Raw genomic sequence first — 27,067 nt, 5'->3', positions numbered from 1 at the left:
CCATCTCGACATCCACCTCTCTCTTCTTACACATGTCTCTACCACGTCTCTCCCCATGTAGTCATCACTCTCAAATCTGAATCAACCTCATCTTTATTTATAGGCCTCACCTCTGTCTCTCTACTTATCTCTGGAACACATCTTTCTTTCTACCTGCACAACTCATGCGCTGCCTTTCTCACTGCCTCACTACTCTCTTTACCTGACTTGTCTTCTAAGTTTCGCATCTCATTTTGCCCCTCTCGCTACAACCAAACCCCTTTCTCTACCTTGTATCTCTCTGGACATATCTCAACACCTCACATATTTATATGCGTACCTCTGTCTTTCTGTCTCTAACTCTCACTCTTTCGCACCTTTCTGTTTAGTTTTCCTGTCTCCCTACCTCACCCTTCTTTGTTTCCAACCGTCTCACTCCCACTTCATTTCCTTCCCCTATCTTTCACTACCTCACTCAAAAAACTTTCATATCGCTCTCCCTTTATGCTGTTTCAGCCATTTTTTCTCATTTCTACCACTGTGCATCTTTCTTTCTGGCTACCAAATCTTTCTCTCTTTACCTTACATGTCTCCCTAATTCACGTACCTCTCTGCCTCGTCTCTCTTTCCAAATCACTTCTGCCTCTTCTTCATCCCTTTATCTTTGCCATTTTCATTAGCCCTCTGTCTCTCTCCTGTATCATTCCTACTGCTCAATTTGTAAAGTAAAAAAGGACCCACATTTTTAGGTCTTGCCTTTTCCATTCCGAAGGAATGGAAAATGGAGAGAATTCAAGTGCTCAAAATACTCGTCAAACCAAGGGTTTTTTGGTGCGGTTTTCTTCGAGTTCACGTGGCCACGGGCACGCGCTTTTGGGCCATAAACTTTCACGGCCATCTGTTCCCCAGCTCCAGCACCTCCCCTCTCTCTCCCCGCACACAGCCTTACTTGGATTTCTCCTCCCCCTCCCCAGCCAGCTTCCCCCAGGACGTGTTCCCTCCCACCTTTCCTCCTCTCTGTCCCTTCTTTCATTCACAACTTGTGTTAATTGATCTTAAGTATGTGACATTGTCACTGTGTTGCGCCCCTTCCCCCCATGCATTCCCAGCCCTTTGATGCTTCCGCCGCACTCCAATTGCTCCCCTCTCCCGTGGCGTTTGTAATCCTGCCCCCTGCGTTGCCCCCTCACCCTCACACTGTGCTCGCATCTTTTTCTTCTTTTCATGTGCTTGTTTGACTAATAGGTGGGTGGGCTGTTTTTCGCGGCGTGGTGAAGTGTAAACCCAGTTTGTGCTCCTCTGAGCTTTACATTCATTCTTCTTTCATATTTTTTGTTCAGACCTCAAGCACTGCCTGTTTTGGCAAGAGACACAGCAAAAAATACCGGTGCATATCTAAAACAGTGTATGTAATTGTATTGATGTCTGTGAATTCTGGGTATTAATGAATTCCCTCAGCATACGCAACTTCGCCTGTGTTTGCTTAACTGAGCCCATCATACCAACAATTAACCTTACAACTTTTATATATTGGCTTATGTTCTGAGCCCTGGCGCATCTTGAGACAACGGCCACTTAAAGCAGGTGCATCCCGTCCTTTGGCATAGACAAGACCTGAAGCACAGGCAACTTCTAATGCATTAGAATTACTGGCACTGCTTACATCGAAGTGATGGTCACCCGACCAAACTGTATATATCAAGATGGGTCTTTCGTGGGTACGTGGTGTTATGCAGTCATTTGCAAATAGGCTAATCTACACTCAGCATCCCCGCCAAACAGACTCCTACTTCCACTCCTCTTTGACACCAACATGGTAACCACGTGCATCAATGCCCACAACACAAAATCAAGCCTTTCACACAGCCATGCACAGTGACGTAACAAAACTTGAAGGGCCCACTGCAAAGTACATGGAGCCCGCCCACACCACCCCACCCCACCCCCGGACTCACTCCGGAGCTCTCAGGCCAGGTTAATGTGATGAGTGCCCCCCAGAGCTCAGGGGCACCGCACTGTGGGAGCCTTTGGTACGCCAATGGCTATGTGCAGAATTACAACTCCACACACCCGTTTTAACATAGCTGTGTTGCCACATAGACTCTGTACACCAAGATACCTCCACCGTTTGGATAACTCTAAATACACCTAGCCCAGTATTTAGTTTTCACCTCTAGGCAAGTAAAAGACCCCACCACACGGCCAATCCTATGTGCAATTGAATTCAAGACATGGACGGGACAACTATATACACTTTCCGCACCACACATTCCTTACACGAGGCCTATGTCCACTCACTACCCAGCCCCATACATCCTGTCACAACCAGTAAACAAAATGGTATACTTTCTGACAACCCCAGTATACAGAGCCCTCTACATACAGTGACATCCATTGAAGATACCCATAATCATGAATAAAATCACTAGATCGACCATTACATATAAAACCTTCACACCAGCAGAGGCACCTACTACAGCCCACAATACCCCTGCATATTTACCACACACAGAACATACCACACACGGAATGCTACACAATCACACACAAAAGTTTGTTCATGTCTCTACTGCCAGACAATGATATACAGATCATTTTACATTGCAGCTCTTCCATCCCACAGAACTTCACACCTAACTTGCAGTTACACATTCCTGCACGAACACACATATGCAGCAGCACTTCACAAGTGCAATCCATACACAAATCCTACTTCAAATTCCCAGCACACAACTCTAAATGAACTTTCCCACTATAGTGGTCACCACAACGCAGGGTATGCACTCACAACATCGGACACTCTAGTCTATACCCACCCACAGTTGCCATACAAATGTTTAAATACATCCTAACCCACAGTCGCCACTCTCAAATGGCACAGCCACCCCACAGGCTACTTTAACATATTTACACCTCTCTCCACAGACTTCAACAAGCAGTTCAACCTAGCGCAGACGCTTCTACCCACGCCCCTCCTCCACACACACCTCATTATGCATTGTATATTACATAAAGAGATTAGCTGTCCTTATGGCAGTAAGTACAGTGACACTGGAGCACAGGGGTTTGGGAGGCCTCTGCATATTGCTGATGAATGAGTATTGTGGCCTATATTGTCATTGCTACGTCATTATATCACACACACACTCCTAGTCAGTAAATAAACTGATCTAAGTGCAACACTTCTGTGTGCAACCCAACAACCTCACAGATTCCTCCACAACCAGCACCCACCACAATGACCACCTTTTTTTTTTTTTAGTTAAAAGCATTTTATTAAGTTTTGCAACCAGGGATATACAGTGGTAAAAAGAAGTACATGCACAGTGAGAAAGGAGGGTTACATTGATGGGAAGAGAGAAAGGCAGAGAGAGATAGTTAGCATCAGCATGGATATGCAATGTCAACACATATTGCATTACAAATGCAATAGGTGTCACATATGCGAAAGTTTAAGCGATTGACATTGTAAATGACAATGCTATTAATATATCTATTTTCAAAACCAACATATAAATAAAAAATGTGTCATTTACAATGCCAATAGCTCAAAATTTCCTGATGCGAGACCTATTGGCAACGCCAGTGCTTGTTGTTAGTAGGTCCCTCGACTCAACTGGCACCTCAACTTCTCCCATTAAGACATCCACTTCCCCTGCTGGCTCCTCCTACTTCCAACTCTATCCCCACCGGCTGCCTGAATTTACAATGACAAAGTTGAAGTGCAGAGAGTGAGCAAAGTAAGAAAGCCTGTCTTTCTCAAAGCACAGTTTGGGAAGGAGTTCAAACCCCATGCATTTTTTAAAAAAATTATGTAAAGTTAAACATTACATTTTACAACTGCTTTTCACTTGGATTTGGTTAAAAAAAAAACATAGGCTCTGATAAGTCATTCTGAAAGGGCACTCCTGAAATATTCCAGTACTTTTGTGGCCCCAGTTTGGGGGAGAGGCGCGGCCTATTCAATTATGGGTGTGGCCTAAAATATTGACACTCTGATATTCCGGAAAAATCTGAAGATATGTGAAAATGAATTTAATATTACAAACATCTATGGAAGAGGTAATATCCTTCTGAGTGTTTCAGTCACTCCTGTTTCCTTCACATCCCTTTATCCGCTATCTCTTCATACGCATACGCGTAGGTCACTTTAACCCCTTTTCTCGACATATCTCATTTTCTAATGAATGAATGAATGAATTCCGATTTGTAGAGCGCACATAGCTGCCCTGAGGCGTCCAAGCGCTAAGCATACCGTCTGAGGTTTGGGTTAGAGGAGGCAGGTTCAGCTCCATCATTAAGTAGTAAATAGGAGCGTTTTCAGGTGTTTACGAAAGGAGAGAATATTGGAATTAGATCTGAGATGCTGGGGCAGAGCGTTCCACCTCTTAGCTACATTGTAGGAGAAGGAGCGGCCTCCTGACCTTGATTTCTTTATTTTCTAGTTCCCTCTATCTGAATGCCTCACTCCTTAAATCCTTCCTCTTGAGCATTGTCTTTTCACCCTCCTTCTGCAGATTGTTCCATTGATTGTGCCTCCTTCCCACAACAGTCATCACTCTCTTTGTCGTTTTCACGTACACCCCCCACACACACCATACACACACCTCTCCACACTGGCGATATTTCAGCAGCTGGGTACCTCATTCACACCCTTCCGCATTGGATTACAGTTGGCACCTATGTGATCGAAGCTATGTGCATTCTGCAGAGAGACTAAGGGCTGGGTGAGCCTGTAAGGTGGGCACCATTAAGCTGGGCCCCAACAAGCACATAAGGCCAAGGAGGTGGGACAAACCAAACTCACAGGTGTGCCAGGTCTTTCTTTTCTGTTTTTGCTCGCAAAGTTATGGACACAGAACTAAAGTCTGATGGTTTTTACTTTTACTGAATAATCACCGTGCTTGCCCCTTTTGGGTCATGTGGAGGAGGAATGAAAAACAGAGATTGAAATGAGTTCCCCTGGTAGTGTCCTCTTTCAATGTTTGTTTTGTGAAACGGGTTCCTTTTCATAGAGACCATAAGAACCCCTTTCAATGTTTGTTTTTTAGTACTACTGGGTCTCAGGAAGGGCAGCACCCCTCGCCAGCATCACTTAAAGCCAGTTTACACTTGATTTACAAGATGGAAAGGGGAGACGTTAGGCGTTAATCAGAACACCACTCGTTTTACTTTTGAGTTCAAAAGTCCACTTTTATTGGGAGCAAGATGAGAACCTTACCTCCTTTGGAGGAACAGCTCGTCTTAGGTGCCTTGACAATTTGTTAAAAACTTAATACCAGCCCATCCTCCGTCCTGTAACACATCATTTCTATGTAAAATTGACTTAAATAGATTGAAAAGTAATACCTCTCCTCTGTCAGTGAAAATCGCTACAACCCTGGGGCCCTTATGGCTCCCCATGGCCTGACAACACACCTCATCTCATATATATGTTCCAAATTGAACGTGTGTCTTTCCATTCCACTTTTAGGGAATCCATTCACTTGCTTTCAATGCCTGCCTGCCCCTGGGCATGGCCCCCTTCCATGACTTGTCTCTTCTCTTCACTCTCCCTCACTCCTTCCTACTTCCCCTACTCCCGCTTAATTTTCTCTTAGGCTTTCCCCTTCCTCAGCTTGCCTCGTGAGCAGCAACACATAGCAAATCTTTCACGACCCCTTGACATTCTCAAACTCAAAATGCAACCCACCGCTCCAGCCTGCTCCCAAACGCCCCAGCACCAGGGCAGGTGGTGGGCTTCCATTTCATCAGCATGGGCAAAGATGCCTTTCCCATACCTCACACTGTGACATCATTGGCAGTCATACGATTGCCATGTCACTCCGAGGCTCCACCTTCTCCTCCCAACGCTCCCCCGCCCGGGCCCTGATTTGTCACAGTCAGTAGGAAATGCTGGTAGCTGTTGCTACCTAGAATATTTTCACTTTTACCATAGTTGGAAGGTACCTGCAGGTGAGATTTTACCTGGCACAAATGTAGTAAAGTTTGCAATGGAAAAGTTTGCGGTGGTATAGCTTCAACATGTGTCTTATTATCTTAAATTTTAATTGCGTTATCAGAGACTTTCATAGAAAGACTAGCCATGTCTTTGCAAATATTTTTGATTTCTGAAATAGAATCAGTATTTAAACGCACAGCCTGCAGCTCCTCCAACAGAATGGATAAAGAAGGTTTGTTAGAATCAACAATTTTAGATTTGATAGATTTGAAGGAGAAATAGTTTGTTTACATTTTTTATGTCCAGTAAAAACATTTTTTCCCTCTATTTTGTTTAAATAATTATAATCAAATATATAAAAATTAATTCTCACCTGAGATAGCACTGAAGAAGCAGAAATAAATGATCTTCGCCATAGAAGCTGAATGTGCAGCAGCTAAAACCAACTGTAGAAGTGGCTTTAGGCCTCAGCATCACCCTTCCATGAGGTAAACTCTGCCATCCTGACAGGAAACCACAACAGAGCAGAGGCAGAGCTAACAGCAGAAGTAGCCGAAAGGAACCAAGCACAAAACCTGCCCAAAAAGCTTCCACAAATCTTCTAAATGGAAGCATTAGAGGTCCACAAACCTCACCCTGTACAAAATCACAGACATCCACAACAGCTTCCACGACCGCCCGACAACCACCAAGACCTCCGCCCCACGACCACCATCCGCACCAACGGCCTGCTCTTCTGTACCAACATTAACGACGACGACACCATCAAGATCATGAACACCATCCACTCCGGATCGCCGTCAGACCCATGCCCTCACCACGTCTTCAACAAAACCAGCACCACCATTGCTCCCCATCTCCGGAAAGCCATCAACATTTCCTTTGAGACAGCTACCTTCCCGGAGAGCTGGAAGCACGCCAAGATCAATGCCTTACTCAAGAAACCCAAGGCGGACCCCAAGGACCTGAAGAACTTCTGGCCCATCTCCCTGCTCCCGGTCCAGATGAAGGTCATTGAGAAGACCGTCAACAAACAACTGACCCGCTACCTCGAGGAGAACAGCATCCTGGACCCATCCCAGTCCGGTTTCCGCAGCAACCACACAGCACCAAAACTGCCCTCATCACCGCCACCGATGACATCAGGACCCTAGACAACAGAGAAACTGCGGCCCTCTTCCTCCTAGACCTATCAGATGCCTTTGACACGGTCTGCCACCGCACACTTCGCACACGCCTCCATGACGCGGGCATCCAAGAGAAGGCCCTGGACTGGACCACCTCCTTTCTCTCCGGCAGAACACAGTGCGTCTGCCTCCCCCCCTTCTGCTCCAAAGCCACTAAGATCAACTGCGTCATACCCCAGGGTTCATCTCTCAACCCAACGCTTTTCAACATCTACATGGCACCGCTCGCCCACATCGCCCGACTGCTTGACCTAAACATCAACTCTTGCGCCAATGACACCCAGCCGATTCTCTCCCTCACCCAGGACCCCCGCACCGCCAAAACCAACCTCCACGAAGGAATGAAGGCTGTCGACGAATGGATGAGGAACAGCCCACTGAAACTGAACTCGGACAAGACGGAGGTCCTCATCCTCGGAACCACCCCTTCGGCCTGGGACAACTCCTGGTGGCCGACCGCACTAGGAACAGCTCCAACACCCACCAACCACACCCGCAACCTAGGGGTCATTCTTGACACCACCCTCTCCATGACTAAGCAGGTCATCGCTGTCTCTTCCTCCTGCTTCAACACCCTCTACATGATACGCAAAATCTACAAGTGGATCCCCACTGAAACATGAAGAACGTCACCCAGGCCCTCGTCTGCAGCAGTTTGAACTACGGAAACGCCCACTACGCACAGCCACGGCCCGTGGAGGGAGTTTCGGTGGGGCGGAGAGGCGGGCGGGGGTGGGGCGGGGGGCGTGCTAAAAACCGGAGTATGGATTATTGAAGGTAAGTAAACAATTTAATTAGTAAAAAGAATTTCGTAGCGCATCCTGCATCGCAAAATGTGATGCAGGGTGCGCTACGAAATTCGTTTTATTAATTAAATTGTTTACTTTCCTTCAATTAGCCATACTCCGGTTTTTAGCACCCTCCACCCTTCCCCTCCCCCACCCCGCCTCTCTACCCCACCAAAACACCCTCCACGGGCTGCGGCTGTCTACGCAGGAGCCTCGGCCAAACTCCTGAAACGGCTTCAACGCATCCAGAACGCCTCTGAGCGCCTGATCCTCGACATCCCTCACCACAGCCACATCATACCCCACCTGAGAGACCTGCACTGGCTCCTCATCAACAAGAGGATCACTGTCATGCTCCTCACCCAAGCTCACAAGACACTCCACAACACCGGACCAGTGTACCTCAAAAGACGACTCAGCTTCTACACCCCCACCTGCCAGCTCCGCTCCACCGACCCGCCCTCACCACAGTCCCCCCACATCTCAAGAGCGACCTCTAGCAGCAGATCGTTCTCTCACCTCACCACCAAGACCTGGAACACCCCCCCATTCACTCACGGCAGGCCCAAGACCTGCTGTCCTTCAAAAGACTCCTCAAGACTGGCTCTTCGAGCAGTAGCCGCAACTCCTGCCCCCAGCACCCTCAGGCCCTCACGGGTAAGTAGTGCGCTTTACAAATGCTATGATTGATTGATTGATTGATTGATTGATTGATTGAAGTGTCAATGTTCCTCAAAAATAAGTGCAGGTGGGGCTCATCAGCACACACTAACCAGTCCTCCTTCTCCACCGCGTTTCTTTAACTCTTCAGAGCCCGAGATCTCTGTTTAGCCAGAGATGTGAACACAGACAAAACAGGTGAAGAGAATTAATGGGAAATAATAAGATTTTACCCAATGGATGATGAAAATTCTCAAAGCAGGGCATTGACTTTAAGTGTTGCAGCAAGGATATTGGTTGAAAAGGAGAATTTATTTGTGATTGCAAATGCCAGCCAATGAAAGCTACTATTTGAAGCTCAGTGTTCCTATATATTATTTTTAAATTATGCACTCGTCCATACGCATCCACCAAGTTTTTCTTTCTGTGCTTTTTTCTGACGTGACTCTGAATTGCATGTTAAATATGGCTGCAAGACAAATAATTCAGATCCAGCACATAAAATAATGGCTCCATCAATGCCTCATCAAGCTTGCTTTTGCTACTGTTTGGCCGGTACACGCCAGGCAGCTTGCGTTTTCAGCTGTTTATGTATGCCGTTTTTGAAAGTTGAATGGAGAAGTGTGGCTCAATGGTTAGAGCGGCAGACCCTGATGCAGAGGTCTAGCCTGGGACCAGGGTTCAATTCCCCGCCTCGGCGGGTCTTGGGCTCAAAATTCCACGGACCTGATAATTCACGCCACGGTACCTATTCCAATCATGGAGTCCCACTCTGCAACTCTGGGCAATAGCTTGCTTAATCTCCACAACGGCCCCCACAACGCTAAGGATGCCTGGCCTCCACCTTGGGGGTGCCCAGGAGTGGATGCCTCACAGGGAAAGCCAGGATGGGTTCCACAGCGGTATTCGTACAAGTGCCTCGAGACCCTTGCGGGTGAGTAGTGCGCTATACAAGTATCAATTTACATTTACAATGTACAGTGTTATATTGTTTGGCATCCTACATGCTTGAATGAGCATAACATGCTTAATAAATTGAAAGATGTTCAAAGATGGGCTCCAAACTATCTTATTGAAACCCTAAAAGATGAATCTGAGCTTGTGTCTGAAAAGGTTCTTTTTTCTGAGTCTAGAAGACTAGGGAGTATTGGAGATAGACTCCAGAGCAAGCCTTGCATATCTCTGTTTTCTGGTGCACAGTCTTCCACCACTATTATCATTAGACTATTGTCTCTATAACGAATTATGAAACACTGGCTGGGTCTATTGTTTTGGAATACCAATCCCTGTTTGCTTTGTTTTTAGGTATCACAGCTACAAAACCTTACCAGCCTGATGTGTGACTCCGCAAAGATTGGCCCAGCCACTGAAACCTGCCAACTACCCTGTCAGTACCTTCTGCAAGCTCTTAATACGATGGAGCTGGGATTTCATTCGTTGACAGCCACCCGCGCAGCCAATGCCATTAAGTCACGTGCAGCCACCGACACAACAACAAACGTGGCCTATACAAGCAACAGTGTGCTGAATACGCTGCTGCAAAACATTGCTGCCCAGCTAAAGTCAATAAACTGGTAATTATGCCTTTATTTTAATGTAGAATATGCATGGAGAGGAACAGGTGAGTAGGGGGAGAGAAGGACAGTGCAGAAAGACGTCTGGTTGTCTTGGAATGTTCCAGATTTGCCCATCTACTCATAGCCACATTCTTCTGCAGATTGTAAATTTACTGACTCGCATGACCCATGTAAAATGACCAGCATTGCCAAGCTGGGCCTCGGAAACAGCGTTCTTACTCCCTATAACCGACTGACTATGCTTACAATGAATGTGGAACTTGTCAGAAGAGGTTTGGACTACAGCACTCAAACTGATGAATATGTGTGAGGCAGTTGTTCGAGCTTGAGTTAGGTCTGTCCAGTTTGTAAAAGAATTCTGATAGAGTAGCCTTAGCCTTACACAATTCAGAAAACAATTTGTAAAACACAGTTGTACAAATGTATTGCAGATGTTGAATCCTTTTGCAAAACCTTGCTCCGATTGAACAAAATCCTGAACAATTTTACACATTCCAAAAGACTTTGTGTAGAGTCCAGCCTCTAAATGTCAAAACAGCTCCAATTTGCAGAAACTCCGAGGCAGGCATCCAACATATTCATGAAAATTCTTTGGATTATTAACATTTATACCAAAAATTTGAAAAGGAACCTCAAAATATCTGACCAAACCATAGTTATATTTTTTATGATGGTCTTTGATGGATTCTACAAAATGTTTATTGATTTCAGCCTGCATCCCGCATCTTTTAATACTGAGGATCAAAATAATGAGCACAAGGCAAAATCAGTACAAAGCTTACATCGTGCAGCAACGCATAGTTTTGTCTGGACTCAACTTTCTCTTGCAGACTCCTCTCAACATTATGATATTGCCAAAGAAGTAGACTAGGTATGGATGGCAATGCCAGCGCCTGTTCATACAAGAAGGCAGAAATGTAAGCTGGCAAAGTTATAGGGCACAACTTTTGAAGGCTCTGTCGCTGCTATAGGTGAAAAAATGTAGCAATTCTGACGCTACTAACGTCTTTGAGCGGGTGGATTGATCAGATATCACAGACGTAGGTAGGGGACATGACTTGTACTCAAGGTAGCAGACAAGAAGGCAGTCAAGATGTAAACTAAAAATAGCATTACTTTTTATGTATATAATTTTATCATTTGGGGACAGATCAAATGTAACCACCACCAAAGGCACATTGCCACAAAACTTGAATACTACATGAAATAGTTGTCCTAGACACAAAATGTGTTTACTGTCTTGCAGCCTCACACTCACACACCCATCCACCTCTTCATTTCCCTAAATGTTTGTATTCTTTAATTATCCGCCATCCTTCATCTGATTTCTGATACTCAGTTCCATAAGGCAGAGTTGGCATCGCCTTAGCAAGATGCTTGCTATCAATTGTGCTCTTTTCCAATCTCTTTAGAAACCCACCAGTATTCTCTTGAGACATTCAAGTCTACGTTATCCATACACTTGTATTTACTGTAAGATTTCTGTCTCAGGCGCCCGTTGTTGGCTGTAGCACTCTTTCCCACAGTTTGCCAGCTTTGCACCATGTACAATAAAAAAATGAAAAAAATGTTTGCTAAGAGAGTGTGCATACAGGGCTCCAAATAGAACTTGTATGTGGTGTTCAAAGCTATGGTTCTATAGCTAGAGATCTGGCTCAGGTGGCAGTTATGGTTGGCTTCTTCAAAAATGGAACAAGTAGTTGGCAACTCTGTTTCACCTAATTAATCAAGGATTCGCAATTAGAATATATCAAAGCAGCACTTTGATTGATGTCTATACCTTACCAGTTATGAGAAGCACCTTACATATAGCAATAACTATAAGAACATATGATTCTGATTATGTAAATTACAATGGAGCAAACAAATCAGATTTCCAATGTTCTTTCTTTAAGCTTCTGCTTCAACTGTATAGATAATAAATATTGATCCGATTGTCCAGCTTCACATAAGTGTTGGTTCATTTTTATTATAATCGCGTAATCCACCTTTTTTCTCATCACAACAGCAATAATCCACTATTATGATATTTCATCAGCCAACATATGTTTTGTGGAAAACCACTTTATCAAGGTTTTTTTCTAAATCACAAATAGAGTAGAAGTATCTTCATCACTTCGGAGTAAGTAACATCACGCAGTTTAGAAACTTATAATGTTTTATCAACATCTAGGTATATTGTATCCCTCTGCCTCTAATTTCATTTAATTGCACATCAACACACTTATTAACTCTTACACATACACACGTGCCATGAGAAGATGTATAGGCCGTATCATGGGGAGAAGTATGAAGGAGCCTTCAGCATAAAGGTTTAGGGAAATAGATGAAGCCTCTGTGATGTAAGACATTTAGTGATAGTGAATAATCAGATAAGTATCATCTTGATAAAATTTAACACATTGAAATACCTGAATATTTTGTAGTTTTTGGGTGAAATTACTAAAAAGTTTAAAAAACAAAAACTGGAAAATGTATTTGGATGTTCAGTGCTCAAGCTGCAATAATATTGAAACCTGTGTACATACAATTATTGTTTGAAATTGAGTTTCCAACTTCGCTGCCATTCAATCCTGCAACCTGGACAGAAACTGCAATATCAGAAAGATAGCCTATTGATTGCTAGATTGTAAAACACGAGCAAGCTGAAACACAGCTCATCCACATATGTCAAGAACAGTAAGGTAGCATGAATGTACTTGTGAACGTGGCCTGTTATGCGTGCCCTTTGCTGTCAGTCATGCTATGCTTTCAGGGATGATAACATTATTTCCATTGTTAGAGCCAGATAAATAATAAGCTTGTGAATGAGACATTTATAGCTTGTTTTCATTAATGTATATTTTTTCAGGATTCCCAGTGACTTTCTTTCACTGGGCTCACTGCAGAATATGAGTCAATATTTCGCACTTGCTGGCCTCCCCAATTTGACTGTTCCAGTCTCGCAAGGTATGTTCTTCTGAAAATCACTTTATGTTTTCTGTTCAAAGCCACATATCACTCGTGGTGATGCTCAAAGGAAGCAGTGTACCTATTAATCAAGACTCCCTTAGAAACCAACAGGTTTATAGTTTACATCCAATGCGTGTTTTGTAGAAGCCTGTCTCCCTTGTCCTAGATGCTGCATAATCATTTTGGGTAGGTAATTTGATCTATGGGTGATCTTGATGTAAACACATCTAAAAGTTGAAGTGCGTCTGACACATGGGAGTCAAGCACCATTCTAAATTAGGGGCGGGGAAAAACGTATTACGTAGTAGACAGATATTTTGTTTAGCTAGGACTAGAAGGTCTTATCATAGACAGCAAGGAAAATTAGCAAACTGGCCAAATTAGAAACTTGACCACACTCCTGTTATATAGCATCATTTTGGAGAATGTGTGGGTGGGTTTAGTATAGTTGCAGTCTAAGCTAACTGTATTAAAAGCCTTTCATGAAATAAACTGAGTAGAAGGATCCATTCTAATATTATTTCATCACCGGGTCTTTTGCATCCCTTTTCTTTCCAAAATGAAAGTCGGCAACATATTTGGAAACGTAAATGATACAAAACTGGACCTCATTAAGACAGCAGGCCTATCCTCGGAGAATGTGGATGCCATGATGAACGTGCCCATCACAAATACAACCTTCCAGGTGAGATACTGTCCTTATGCCTTTCCACTTTAAGCTTAACATTTCGCACTTTTCTAACATGAGTAATCTATTATTCAATGCTAAAATAAAGGTAAAAAGGGGCATATGACTTAATTACAGGCTCGGTATGGTTAGTGAAGCTTCAGAGACTGCACTGAGTAGAAATCATCGCGCATCATTTTCAAGATGTCTCTCAGCATTTCACTACCAAACACAAGTGAGAGTCACTGCAGAGAGATACATTGACCAGCCACCTGTAGTCATCAGGTGTGGAGTAGCCAGAGAACCTCATTTTCAACAACCGTGGTAACCCCATATTGTGCCCTAGTCCCTGTCAACTCAGAAATAGGGGGGCAAATGTGCCAATAGGATTTTGAGTTTGTTGCAGCAGCGATGGGCAAAGTGGACGCCTTTTTGATCCCAAAATTCCACAACTCAATGCGCTAACGTGACAGTTCTGTAGGAAAACGACAGTATCTACTTTTGATTCTGTCCAGGTCCCAGAGGAGATGGTAAAATGTGAATCCTCATACTTATCTACTCGCAGAGAAATAAACCAATGCTTCCTGACTTCTGCTGTGAACTAATCAAACATTGAATAGTTACTGATATCATTTCTCATAGTGGAAGCGATCCATGGTGGATAGTGTCCAACGTGCATGTGACTGCCTTCAGCTTTCGGGGGTGGGGGGAGAAAGCACTCCATTGGATCACTGCGTGCTCCACTGCACAACAAGACAGCGCCCCTTTTGTAATGTAAGGTGGATTTGCACCGTGAGGGTATCCAGGTGCTGAGTAGGTGAGTGTAGGCGTGTGGTGAGGCTGGGCCTGATTAAAGGCAGTCTAGCTGGGCCCGCTAGAAGACAAGTCAAATAGCCGGGTCTTCACCTTCTTTCACAATTCAAGAAGTGAGGAGGAGGTCCTGGTGTGCTCGGGGAGGTTGCTCCAGTATTTCGGTAGAAGAACGATCAACCTTGGTTCTCATTCTGTGGATGCGGTGTGTGCGAGTGAGAGTGATGCTGAGCGAAGTCGCCTGGTGGGTTGGTGGAAGTGATGCAATGATTGAGGCGTGCGGGTCCCATGCTGTGTAGTGACTTGAATGCGTGCGTGAGAAGTTTGAACTGGCAGGGCTTCTGGATCCAGTGAAGCTCTCGGAGGGGTGGTGTGGTGTGGGTTCACTGCGGGTGCTCAAGGATGAGTTTGGCATCAGTGTTTTGGATGATTTGCGGTCTATGAAAGAGATGAGTGGGCGGTGCAATTGTGCAGTACTCCAATGTACCTGTGATTTAGACCTGCGTGATGTACTTTGTTTCCCACTGGGAGATACTTGAAGATTTTACGTAACGTGCAGAGATGCAGATTGTGAAACTGAATTTATCAATGGATATCGAGTGTCCTTGGGGGTGATCCACGGCTGCAGAAAGAAGCAGACACACCCAATCTCATGAATGATAATGAGGAAGGAGTTAAGCGGCTCTGTGATATGCTCAATCAGTGGTGAATCCAATGGAGAGACTTGACTTTATAACAGCTCAGGCAGTGTACCAATCCCGTACTGCACTGCAACTAAGACTGTATATATGTGGCTCAGGATGCCCAATTTACGAGGTTGTGTCATCGAAATCAAATCTACAGAAGTCGCCTAGCTATATATTTACAGGCCTGGATGACGTTGAAAACTGAATGAAGTGGAGTTTTGAAGATACGGCTGGAAAGTAGTATGCAACAAAATGAGAAAATCAGTGTTTAAATCGTACGAGTGATCATTAACGCTCAATCAAATGTAAAACACCTAGGATACAGCATATCAAATCAATTTAGCTAAATGGTCAGGCTTTTGCATATGTCATTTCCTAATAAAGCTATGCCAGCGCTCCAATGATCCAAGTAAGAATAAAAAATAAAAAATTAAACACAAAACAGACCTTCTACACTACTGCAAGGCAAAGTATAAAATTATTAACATTTAATATATTAAACGCAAATTACTACAAAAAGTGTCGAAGTCATACTAATCCAAGGAAATAGAAGGAAAGAGCACACAAGCCCATATTTCAAGGTAGTTCACAGTCCTTACTCAAGCACAAAAGACTTAATAAGTGTGGATGAGTAGAAGAGAGCAGTAGTTATTTTGTGTTGGTAGTTGCCGGTAGGCACAACTGGCACTAATTTTAAAGGGCATAGACTCTTTCAGTTCCTCTAGAGATGAGTATTCATAACCTCATTCACAAAGTTGCTAGATCGGTACAGACTGTTTGTTCTTCCAGGGCCTGCCAAAGTCCAGGCATTCATGGCGTGCTGTTTGTTTGATTCTCCCAAGGGCACTCTTTCATGCGATCCTGGGAGTACCACACAGACGCTGACCGGTCCCTCCAATTACATTATTAGTTTGCTGGTGCAAGTAGGAGTTGTCACCAGCCTTGACTAGCCTCCCACTCGTTAGAAGCTGGAATGACTTAGCTACAGGGGATGGGTTGTGGTGCAGACATGCACTGTACAGCAGGGTATGTGTGGCAGAGTACCATGGTTTATGGACACTGATGTGGTCTCAGGAAGTCTTTAACAGGGCAGGGGCTAAGCCGTTTTTTTCCTTCTGCCCCCTGCCCTCTCTCCTGCTATACTCCATCTGCTCATTTTGTAAGCCTGGCCCCACCCATCCTTTAATTCCCCACTCACACTGGGAAGATCAACCAATCAGCACAGAGCGTGTACATCTTTTACTGATAGTGTCCAACAAGCATTAGCTACATGGAATTTGCACTTATCTTTTTCAACAGAACTGTATTTTAGATGGCCCTTTTTAAAAATAGCAAAGTCAAATTATTCTTTACCTGAGTTCCCCATCTCTAATAAGTCTGCCGATCACTGTGCGGTCATCCACAGACTAAACAAATTAAAACTTTATGTTCTGTGTTGTAATATGCTTATTGCCAATGCAGTCTCTCCACTATGGTTCTCTGCCTGTCTACTCAGCGTGTGGTGATGTCACATGGAATGTTGGGGTTGCTGTGTATGAAGAGAGTTTCAGTTGGTGTGATGGGCTGAGCAGAGAGGAACCTGCTCCTGGTGGGGCATTACCATGGATCTGAACATCTTCCTATAACTGAGCACCTGTAAGATTACTACATGAATAAATCTTCCAAGTTTCCCTGGCAATTTTTTTGTTCTCTTTTGATGAGTTAATTAAAAATCTTTATAATTTTTGGGCACTATAAAACTGGACATTAGTTATGATCAACTATATTTTTTTATTATTGTACTGTTCTCTATCCCCAGTGGTAAACTTTCATCATTTTTTATTGAGACCAGGGTAACTGTTAAAGTTGGATTCATTTATGGTGGGCAGACTTCCAGATGCTCTAGTCAATTTGTCCTACGCCTGATGAGGTCCAAGCATCTGCCTCATTATGCTATTTGTGGTTTGTAGGAAGTAATTTTTTTAGGCCTTCTTGAGAGACTTATGAAGTGGAAACACTGTTACAGATTCACCCCGCAGTCTTCACCTGGTCGTGCAAACTCCTCTCCCTCCCTCTAAATGAACCTCCAGCTGGTGCGGCTATGTCCTTGCATTTAGTGCAATCTTGGTTTGTAATATATGAGATGGTTTAAAAAACCGGTCGTTCTCAGATGTCAAGGCCTTCCTGCTGGGCCCAGTGGACTCCCAAAGACCACACTTAGGAACCATACCGTGCAGATTTGTAGGCGAGAGAGTGGTGAGTGAGTAAGAGTTGGGGCAAGAGAGACCCAGGTAGAAGGGAAAGAGGAGAGCGATTTAGCCATAGTAGGGGAAATAAGAGAAAACAAGAGTGAAGGAGAGAAGGAGCTATGAAGAGTGGGTATAAAAATAGGATGTAGAGAAGAAACCAGAGAGGAAAAAGAGAAGAGAATGGGTAGAGAGTAAAGAGCAGAGCAGGAGAACATTTGAGAGAGCTGACGAGGACGAGTGGCGTGACAGTAGGTAGCCAAGGTAGAGGAGAGACACAGCAGTTATGGATAGAAGGGGGCAGGAAAGAGAACTGGAGTAGTATGCAGAAAGGACAAATCAGAAACAGAGAGCGGGAGATGAAAGACAAGGGGAGACAAACAAAAGAAAGAGAAGGGGTAGAGTGGGCTGGGGATGGATGGATAGAGAGCAGAGCAGGAGGGAAGGAAAGAGAGGAAGACAGCACCAGTAGTGAATGTTTGCTGTATTCTTGGTGTGGAAGAAGTGGTGGAGGCTCCCTAGTCAAATTATTCGCACCCGCTCATATTTTTTTTAACAGATTTAAAACTAAGAGAGTGAGTGATTAGGCAAGTGTACGTGTCATTGGTGATATTTGTGTAGTAAGCTCCCTGGATCAAAAAATCTCAAAGACAATTCTCTGATACCAAGGAAATGCAGCAAAGTTATCAGGCGGATTACAAATTAAGTAATTCTTTGAGACAGTGACTAAAGTTAGGCTGATTTACCTCCCGAACTGGGGAAGCCCCACCTGAAGGCCACTTTGGGATATAGAGATGTCAAAACAGTCAGTTAACTTCGGCTCTCATCTTAAATAGTCTCTTTTCTCAATTTGTAGGTTAGGTAGAATGGGGCTGCCCGGTCAAGCTATATGGGTTACATGCCCCTTTTTTTGTTGAACTATGGTGACCGGGCAGCAAGTGCAGCAGACATCACACACTGCACTTCTGATCCATGCCTCATACATCAAGGAGCAGTCTGATGGTGGAACTCTTGCCATTTGGAGACTTGGTCAGAGTGCCTGCGTGGCAATTTTGGAGTTTAAAGCTAGTGTAGTCAAAAATCAACACTTCTTTACAGTCATTGTGGCTTGCTCTGACAGTAAGTTGTCCACTGGCGCATCTGAAAATATCTGGGGGCACATCTGGATGTTGTATTCAGATTGTGCAGTAGTATATGTAGCATTGTGTAGATCTAAAGGCATAATGGGGAATATTCTGGCAAAAGATGGATCATTGAGTGTGGAACTTACATTTGCAGAAGGACGCAGATAGATTGGAGACAGTCCAAAGACAGCCACTAAAGCCGGTGCGACTGGCATCTATGAGGAGTGGCAGGGTGGGCAAATTGGTGGTGGGTAAAAATAAGAATAAAAAACACTTACCTTCAACCCGGCCTCCTCATCGCTGCATGTCCTCCTCCTGCAACTACAGTCCCTTTTTCAGCGAGGGCCCCAGCAAACTGCCTTAACCAATTCTGGTGCTGCTCTCAACCAGCATGAAAGAAGCACCAGGATTGGAGGGAGCTGCCTCTCAAGATGCTCCCGAGGGCACTGGCGACCTGCACTTGCTTTAACCCAGCGGTCTCAAATCAGCTCGGTTAGAGCTTTTAATAACTCATGTCTGGCTGGCCGTTGCAAGGTGGCCAGCCAAAGTGACATGCATACTTTATAAAGTTCGCCCACCTTCCTCACTGCTGCTGATTCAGCAAGCCCCGCCCCTTCCTGACCCCTGGTTCGGAATGGGGGGATAAAAAATAAAAGGGTAATTTTATTACCACTTTCTTTTTTATCTTTCAGGCTACCCCCTACACTAAAGTCATTCATGTTGGCAACCACATTTAAGAACAAGCTTAAAATGTATGGAGCGGAGGCAAAACTGCAGGCAGAACAAGAATTTCACGACAGCTCAGTCCAGGGATGTTCCTCTTTATACCAGGTGTTTCGAATGGGACAAAACTTTCTGTGTTCTGTGCAGTTTGACATTCATGCCTACGCAAAAGCTTTCAGCTCTTGTTCTACACTTTGTCCTGCAGGTGGAGCACAAACAGGCAGACATCACTGCATTCTGATTATCAGTGAAGCAGAACTCAGGGCTTTATTTAAAGTTTGGGGATGCAATAGTTCATCAAAACGAATCAGTGCTGCAAGCCCACTCGTAGCATTGGAATTACCAGTGCTGGCATACTTAGTGCACTTTACTAGGGACCTACTGGTAAGACAAATATGCCAATCGTGGATAGCCAATTACAATAACAATTTACACAGGGAACACTTGCACTCTGGCACTGATCAGCAGTGGCAAAGTGCCCAAAGCACCTTACCAGCAAAAACGAAATCCAGCACAGAGTCAAAAATACAGGAGTTAGAGGCAAGAAAGTCAGGGGATACCACGTCAAGGATGCCAGGTCATAACAGTGATGACATACCGTCTGCTGCATTACAAGTGCCATAGGATTGCATTTCTGCCAAACTCCAAGCCCAGTAGGAGAGGATGCATGAGCAGCGACGCGGTCTGCAAGCCGTTTTCACAGCCCTCAAACAGAATACGGGTCTCTGGTGTGTCTCTATTCATGACACAGGGCTAATTTTGAAGCCCGTCGGCGAAGCCGTATACTAGCCGCATAAGAGCCCACAGGAGTCGATTCCGGAACTGGAAGGAACTTTTTGGTGAATGACAAGCCCCGATTTGGACAGATTGCCTTACCTCAAAGAGCGACGGTTGAGCTCCTTGATACAATTACCATTTTGAATTCCTAGAGAACCACATTGGAGGAGGCTACACACTCTTTATTCTCTGTCCTGAAGAAGACCCTCATTTGATGCTTCATTATAGCACAAGACTGAGTAGGGTCAAAACGTTGACGCTTAAATTAGGAGTAGTACATTCCGCAATGACCTAACAAACTATGTAAATAAATCTTTAGTCTATGTGAGAATATATATATATGTGTTCTTTCACTCTATTTTGAATGTTTTCTGTCATTTGGTTTTTGTATTTAATGTAAATATTTTGATGTATGTATGTTATACACATTATTGCACTGTGTCTTACATCTTTCACCATAACTGTTATGTGTAGTACTTGCCTTATCATGATTAATTATTTGATTTGACCAAATAAATTACAGTATGCCGTAATTAATTTGTGCTAGTATAATATCATCATGTGTTTAGATATTTTTTGGAAACATTTGTGACATCCCAAGTGAGTAAAGGGATAGACAACTTTGAAGTTACATTGTATGTTAAGTATACTTGTGGCAGAACCACTGTTCGCTTCACAAGGCCTTCAGTGTAGAACCCCCCCCCCCCAGTTCTTCTCCTATATGGAATGTCCCACTATACCAAGACTATGAAGATTCTTTCCAAATTCTACATGTAATATAAAAACTGCACATGAGGCTGAATTTCATAACAGTATAGTCATACGTCGTAATTTTTTATTTAGTTGGGTGTAGATGCTCAAATGCAACATAAAAATGTAGTTTTTTTCCCAGTTAGTCTAGTAAATACAGAGGTCAACCCCTCTCAGCAGAAGAGGAGGTAACAAAACAGAAAGTGACTTCAAAATACTCGTGGCAGCAACAGTACTGGTGTTGCTAGAGTGAGGCTGCAGACGGTTTAATACTTGCCTGTTCCAAGAGAAAATAGGAAAGTGTTGAAGCTCAATGGGGCTATTTCACATTATCTGCCACCAACATCTATCTGTAATATTTTGTGATTCACTGCAAAATACTCATGTTGCCAAAACTGACCAAAATGTGATGTGCTGTCTTTCTCTCCCTCCTTTTCCACAAGTGCAGATGATCGCCTGGTTCCAGCAGCTCTACGCCTGCAGCAAAGATCCCTCCCTGGTGCCTCAGCCGCTGAGAGTCTTCTGCAACATGCCGGCTCTACAAGGCTACCAAATGGCAATTGTTCTGCTTAGGAACGTAGATCTTTTCAACTTTGTCTACAGGGTAAGGGCAAATACATCATATTAAGTGTTAAGTAACTACAACAAAGGGGTCGTAGCTCTATATGTGTGTGCAGATGCCACTTTAAAGATAGAGAATCAGCAGCCCATAGAATTATAGGTGGAGATGTTGGCTTATGTCATTTCACCAGAGGGAATGAGAATCTGAAAATAAAGTAAGCTTCATGCGCATCAACATGGAATTGATTCCCCTGCATCACTGCTAGAAAACAGAGAGAACTGAAGGGCAGACATGTTTGCTTCAGGGTTACCCATTTAAAGCTTCATTCCAAGTTTTTCAGTAATAAGGAGTGAAAAAACATCTCAGTACAGATATCCTTTACAAGCATTCCCATATCTGGTTTAGCAGACTGGGGCTGTTCTATGGAAAGTGGCCAAGGGGTGCAATTAGCATGTACACGCGCTGTCTGTATGCCTGGGCACTTTGATACTAGAGAAAGGGGCCGCAGACACTTGCATGACCCGTCCCCGAATACAAATAGTGTTGATGCAAATGTAATACTGGTGCAATCCTAAGGCGCTGTTTCCTCACTGCGAGGGGCATTGTCCTTTACAAATAAAGAAACAGTGTGACTCTGCACCCACGCCACATTATAGACATAATCGCAGAGGTAAAGGAGCTGTCAGGGAGAAAACTGATTTTGCATCACGTATGATTTCCCTCCCCACCCCCGAGGGTGGCCCTGGAAATTGGGGAAATGGTCCCCATGGACCCCGCACACATCCTCCTGCAGTCAGGTGAAGTCACTCACTGAACATACAGCCCCACTTCTACAGTTTTCTCCATCACATATTGCCTTAACAAACATTGTCATTGACATTCAGTTCCCTTTGCGATATCCAGAACGTCTTCTCGCTTCGCTTCCTGCACGCAATCTTGTCTGTATTTTGTTGGAAAAGCATCTGAAAACAAACTGATCTCTTAAACACCTACATTGTTCTCAGTTTCATATGAAGGACAGTTACTCTGTAAAATTTCTCTATAGGTGAACAACACCTCCTAGTATTCATTTCACATTTCAGTTGCATTCTAAGATAATTCTATGTCTGGGACATTGTCAAACCCCTGTTCCTCTGCATCACCAAATTTGTTAAACAAAAAGGCGTTCTTACGTGCTGCAGTCCTTCTTACCATCAGGCATGATTAAATAATGTAATCACACACCTAGAGGTTGAAGTGGTATAACGTCTCTAAAGGCAGCCCTCTCTGGGATCCCTTCCTGTGGGATGAAAGTGCCCTCACCCACTATAAGTGGCATGCTTCATCTTCGAGCTGCTACTACACACCCCTTGTCACCATCAGCTGGGGTGGAGCAATATTTTCTTTTTATCACTATGTTCTTAAGGGATCCAGTGAATAAAGTGCAATTAAACCTATCTTAAGGATTCCATCTTCATTCTTAGTTCATTTATTCTGGGTTCCATAGATAGGATTGAAAAACCAAGGGGCATATTTACAAGGAAATGATGGTATGTGGAACTGTGGCACATTTTGTAGCACCACATCGCCATTTCCAAAACGCAGGGATACTCTGGGGCAGATTTATGTCGGACTTGCGGCACGTTTATGCCGCCGTTGTGTCACGCAACGGCGCGGAAACGTGGCGCATCCCTGCGACCTGTTTTCAACGTGACGCATCTAGGCAGGTGCGTCACATTGTAAAGCCCTGTGCCACATGAAATCTGCGTCAGGTTTCATGTGGGCGTTCTGTCGCAGGGTGGGCGATCCCTCGTAGGAAAGCCCCGTAAAACTGACGCAGTGAAATCTACAAGATTTCACTGAGTCAGTTTTACGACGCTGCTGGGTCAAATCCTTATGCCTGCTTGAAGCAGTCGTAAGGAGTGGCGCACCACGTTATGTATGGGTGGCCTCTGTACATTGCAGGAGTTGTGTCGCACTTGCGAAGCTACTCCAGCAACGCGCCGCCCGTACACCACAAGATGCGTCACGCATCTGCCCTTCCTTGCACCATGGTGCGCCGCATTGTAAATGCGGCGCATCTGTGGTGCCGCAAGGAGGGAATTGCGTGACGCATAAGTTCTGGCGCATCCCTGCTGATTTGCAGAGAGGCGCCAGAACTCATAAATCTGCCCCTCAGTATTTACCATAATACTGTGCATCCCTGTGTTTTCACTAGCACTGGCGCTAAAAATAGCTGCCTAGTGCCAACACTGACACCCTTGCGCCATAGTGCAAGTGTGCCAACCTTAGAGGGAATGATTGTTTATGTGCTGAAAGGTGTCCCTTCCTGCACATAAAGAATCAATTTGTTACTTCTATGTGTACTGCCTTCTGCAGCGTATATAGAGGTAGAAAACCATCATTATTTAATTATTGTTTGTTGAACAAAAAGGCTTTGTACGCTCTGCACAGACCTTCTTACCATCAGGCTTGATTAAGTAATTATCAGAAAATGTAACCATTGCTCACACTTGATGTTGTTATGTCTTGTCATTGCAACTTATTAAGCACACGAATACCGTGGGGTGTCTTGGCGCTGAGACTCATAGAGAGCATGACTAGAAAAAATGAAACTAATTCTGAAAAAGCCACGTTTTGAGCTCCTTCCTAAAGGAGCCCAATGAAGGTGGCGCTCTACTATGTAGAGGAAGAGTGTTCCACAGTTTAGCCATTCCATAAGTCAGGCTTTGTCCACCCCAGCTAGTCTTCTGAAATCTGGGAATAATCATATATTTAGCTTCAGTGGAACATAAAAGTCTAGTAGGTTGGAATCAATTAAACAGCTTTATAAGAAAGACAAGACACGCATTATTTAAGGCTTTATAAGCCAACCCTAAGGCCTTAAACTTAATATGGATCCCTACAGGAGCCAGTGCAGTGTTCATATTTCTTTAGAAACCACCTGGATTATGTGTCATCTGCAATTTTTCTAAGTGTTGGCTTTGAATGTTCAAGTCAAAGCCCTTACAACAATCTATTTTCAATAGTACCAAAGCAGTCATAACAGTTTTCCTAGTGTTTGCTGGAAGATAGGGAGAATTTTGTTTATTTTCTAAATTATAAAGAAAGAAGTAAAAACCGTTGCATTTATTTGATTTACATATGTCAATTTGTTATCAATCTGCACACCCAGACTCTTATCTGTAACTACTGGTTTAGGGAAATCGCCCAGCTGAACCGGCCACCAGGAAACATCCCAGTTTAGCGGGAGGCCACAGAATATTATTACCTGTGTTTTATCAGACTTGAGATATAGGCAATGATTACTCACCCATACAATCCTGATATTGTAGCGAGACAGTTGGTTTGTTTTTAAACACAGAGACCACGATGTGTGTGTCATCTGCATAAGAGGTCAGATTAAAACAAAATTTTTGAATCATAGGTGCTAACTCAGACATGTAAATATTGAATAGTGTTGGACGAGGGAGGAACCCTACAGCACCCCACAGGGTAGACGGTGTCTCAGCAATCTATTATCCAGGGTATCAAAGGCCGCTGACATGTTGAGGAGAATCAGGGCTGCTGCCCCGCCCATGTCCATCGCAACCCTTATCTCCTTGTTGGCCTTAATCACAGCAGTTTCAGTACTGTGTACGCTTTGCACAGCCCTTCTTACTGTCAGACTTGATTAAGTAATTATCAGAAAATGTAATCATTGCTCACACTTGATGGGATGCTTACCCAAACAGGATATTGTTAGGTCAAACGTGGTTGGTGTTCTGTGAAGCAGCCAAAAGATGTTTGCATATAGTTATTTTGCACACCTTTACTACCTTCTGGAAGAATGTTGACCAAGGAAATCTGATTTTTCCAAGTACAAAGAATTTATGTACAAACAGCACAGCTGCAAAAATACCACAGGATGCACAATTGTAGAAGTATGGGTCTGGTGGACTTGGCCCTTTTTGCACGGTCATCCCTGAACTTTGTGCCTTCCTCCTGTATTTTGTCTGACCTTTTTTTGTTGGTTATATGACTTGGGGCACTTTACCACTGCTGATCAGTGCTAAAGTGCATATGCTCTCCCTATTGTAAATTGATGTATGAATTAGTGACTCCATGATTGTCTTATTTGATTTACTGTCAGATCCTAGTATAGTGCACTGCGAGTGCCCAGGGCTGGTAAATCAAATCCTGCTGGTGGGCTTGCAGCACTGGTTGCGCCACCACACTTTTTTCCCCTGTAAAAGTGTGTCTCAAGGTCTGCCATTGCAGAGCCTGTGCGCAGTCTGGTACTGCCATGTTGACTGGGCAGGTGCACCCATTTGCTAGTCCATAAACCTTCCCTTTTCTGCATATTAGTCATCCCTATGGTAGGCCCAATGGCAGGGTGCATTGTAGGTAAAAGGTAGGACATGCCCTGGTGTGTGTGGCATGTCCTAATAGTGAATTACAGCCATTTTCGCTTTTCACTATTGCGAGGCTACCTTTCCCCATTGGCCAGAATGAGCAGTTTGATTATAACATCTTATAATCCTAACTGACTCAGGGAACTAGGTAGAAATTTGAGTTCAGTAGGCCTGAACTCAGAATGATGAAATACATCTTTTAGTGAAGTTGGTTATAACATTCTGTGTTTGAAAATACCACTTGTATAAAGTGGTATTTTCTTGCCTAACTGTCCAAGCCTACCTCTGCTAGGTTGTGTATTCCTTGTCTGGAGTTTGAGTGACAGGGGCTGGGCTGTTCCAGGAGACAGGGTGTGTCAGCACAGGGCTGAATAGAGCTATCTGCATGTAGATGGGTGGGAGGAGTTGCACCTGGGACCTGAATAAGGCTGTGACTGCCTGCCATAATGCTGGCTCCGCCTTCTGTGGTGCATCTGATGTCCCTGGCCCACACTGTCAAAGGAAAGAAGGAGTCTTGTCAACAAAGTGCTGCAGGACTGACCAGAACTGGTTTGGACTAGGTACAGCCACTTTCTGCCTCCAGAGACAAAGGATTTGCTAGTATAAATATGGGGACCCAGACCCCAGAACTCTAGATCCCTTTTGGGAAACAAGACAAACTTTTCCTGAGGAGAGGAACCAGAGAAACTGAGGAGGAGACTATCCCTAAGCTGAGTGCTGTTTCGGGGATTGGCCTGCAGTGGTTGCCTGACTGCCAAAGAAGGGTGAAAGGACTTTGCGCTACTTTCAAATCAACTTATAAAGGATCTCCAAGGGCTTGAGATAGAGCTTGCCTCCTGCTGAAGTCTCAGGGACTACAGACTTCACCAACCAGCTCAGCGCGACTCAAGACGAAGAAGCGTGTCGTCGCCGCAGCCGTTGTCATCGCATCACGAGAGAAGAGTGTTGCTGTCGCAGCAGACGCTGTCGCATCACTGGAGAAGCGTGTCACCACTGTCGCCATCGCATCACCCGAAGTGCCTCGCATCACCGGAGCAGAGTGTCGCCGTCGCAGCAGACTCTGTCGCATCACTGGAGAAGCATGTCGCATGGCCTGTCGTGGCTCAGAAGAGTCGCATCAAGGCCGTCGGGTGTGCACGCATCGTTGTCGCATTAAGAAGAAGACGCCATTTGTTTCATTGTACCAGATCTCCATCGCACCAGGGCGTTGCGAGCCGCATCGCCACAGAAGCGCAGTAAGAAACAGACACATCACCTCCCCATGCAGAGATGAACCGGACCATCAC

The 27,067-nt window shown here is 44.4% G+C and overlaps 1 protein-coding gene across 1 annotated transcript in view; it reads left to right on the top strand.

Annotated features, from left to right (window-relative positions):
- Positions 1-27,067, top strand: part of LOC147730764 (uncharacterized) — a 625,137-nt gene that overhangs the window by 338,001 nt on the left and 260,069 nt on the right. Inside the window, exons 16-19 of the mRNA XM_086955578.1 lie at positions 9,861-10,129; positions 12,984-13,081; positions 13,651-13,769; positions 21,295-21,450. Of these exons, the coding sequence (XP_086811704.1) occupies positions 9,861-10,129; positions 12,984-13,081; positions 13,651-13,769; positions 21,295-21,450 (642 nt within the window). The remainder of the gene's footprint in view (positions 1-9,860; positions 10,130-12,983; positions 13,082-13,650; positions 13,770-21,294; positions 21,451-27,067) is intronic.

This window comes from Lissotriton vulgaris, chromosome 2_1, assembly GCF_964263255.1.
Source record: "Lissotriton vulgaris chromosome 2_1, aLisVul1.2, whole genome shotgun sequence".
In the NCBI taxonomy this organism is placed as follows: Eukaryota; Metazoa; Chordata; class Amphibia; order Caudata; family Salamandridae; genus Lissotriton; species Lissotriton vulgaris.
The sequence above is the reverse complement of the archived record's forward strand: the minus strand, read 5'-3'. Positions and strand labels throughout refer to the sequence as shown.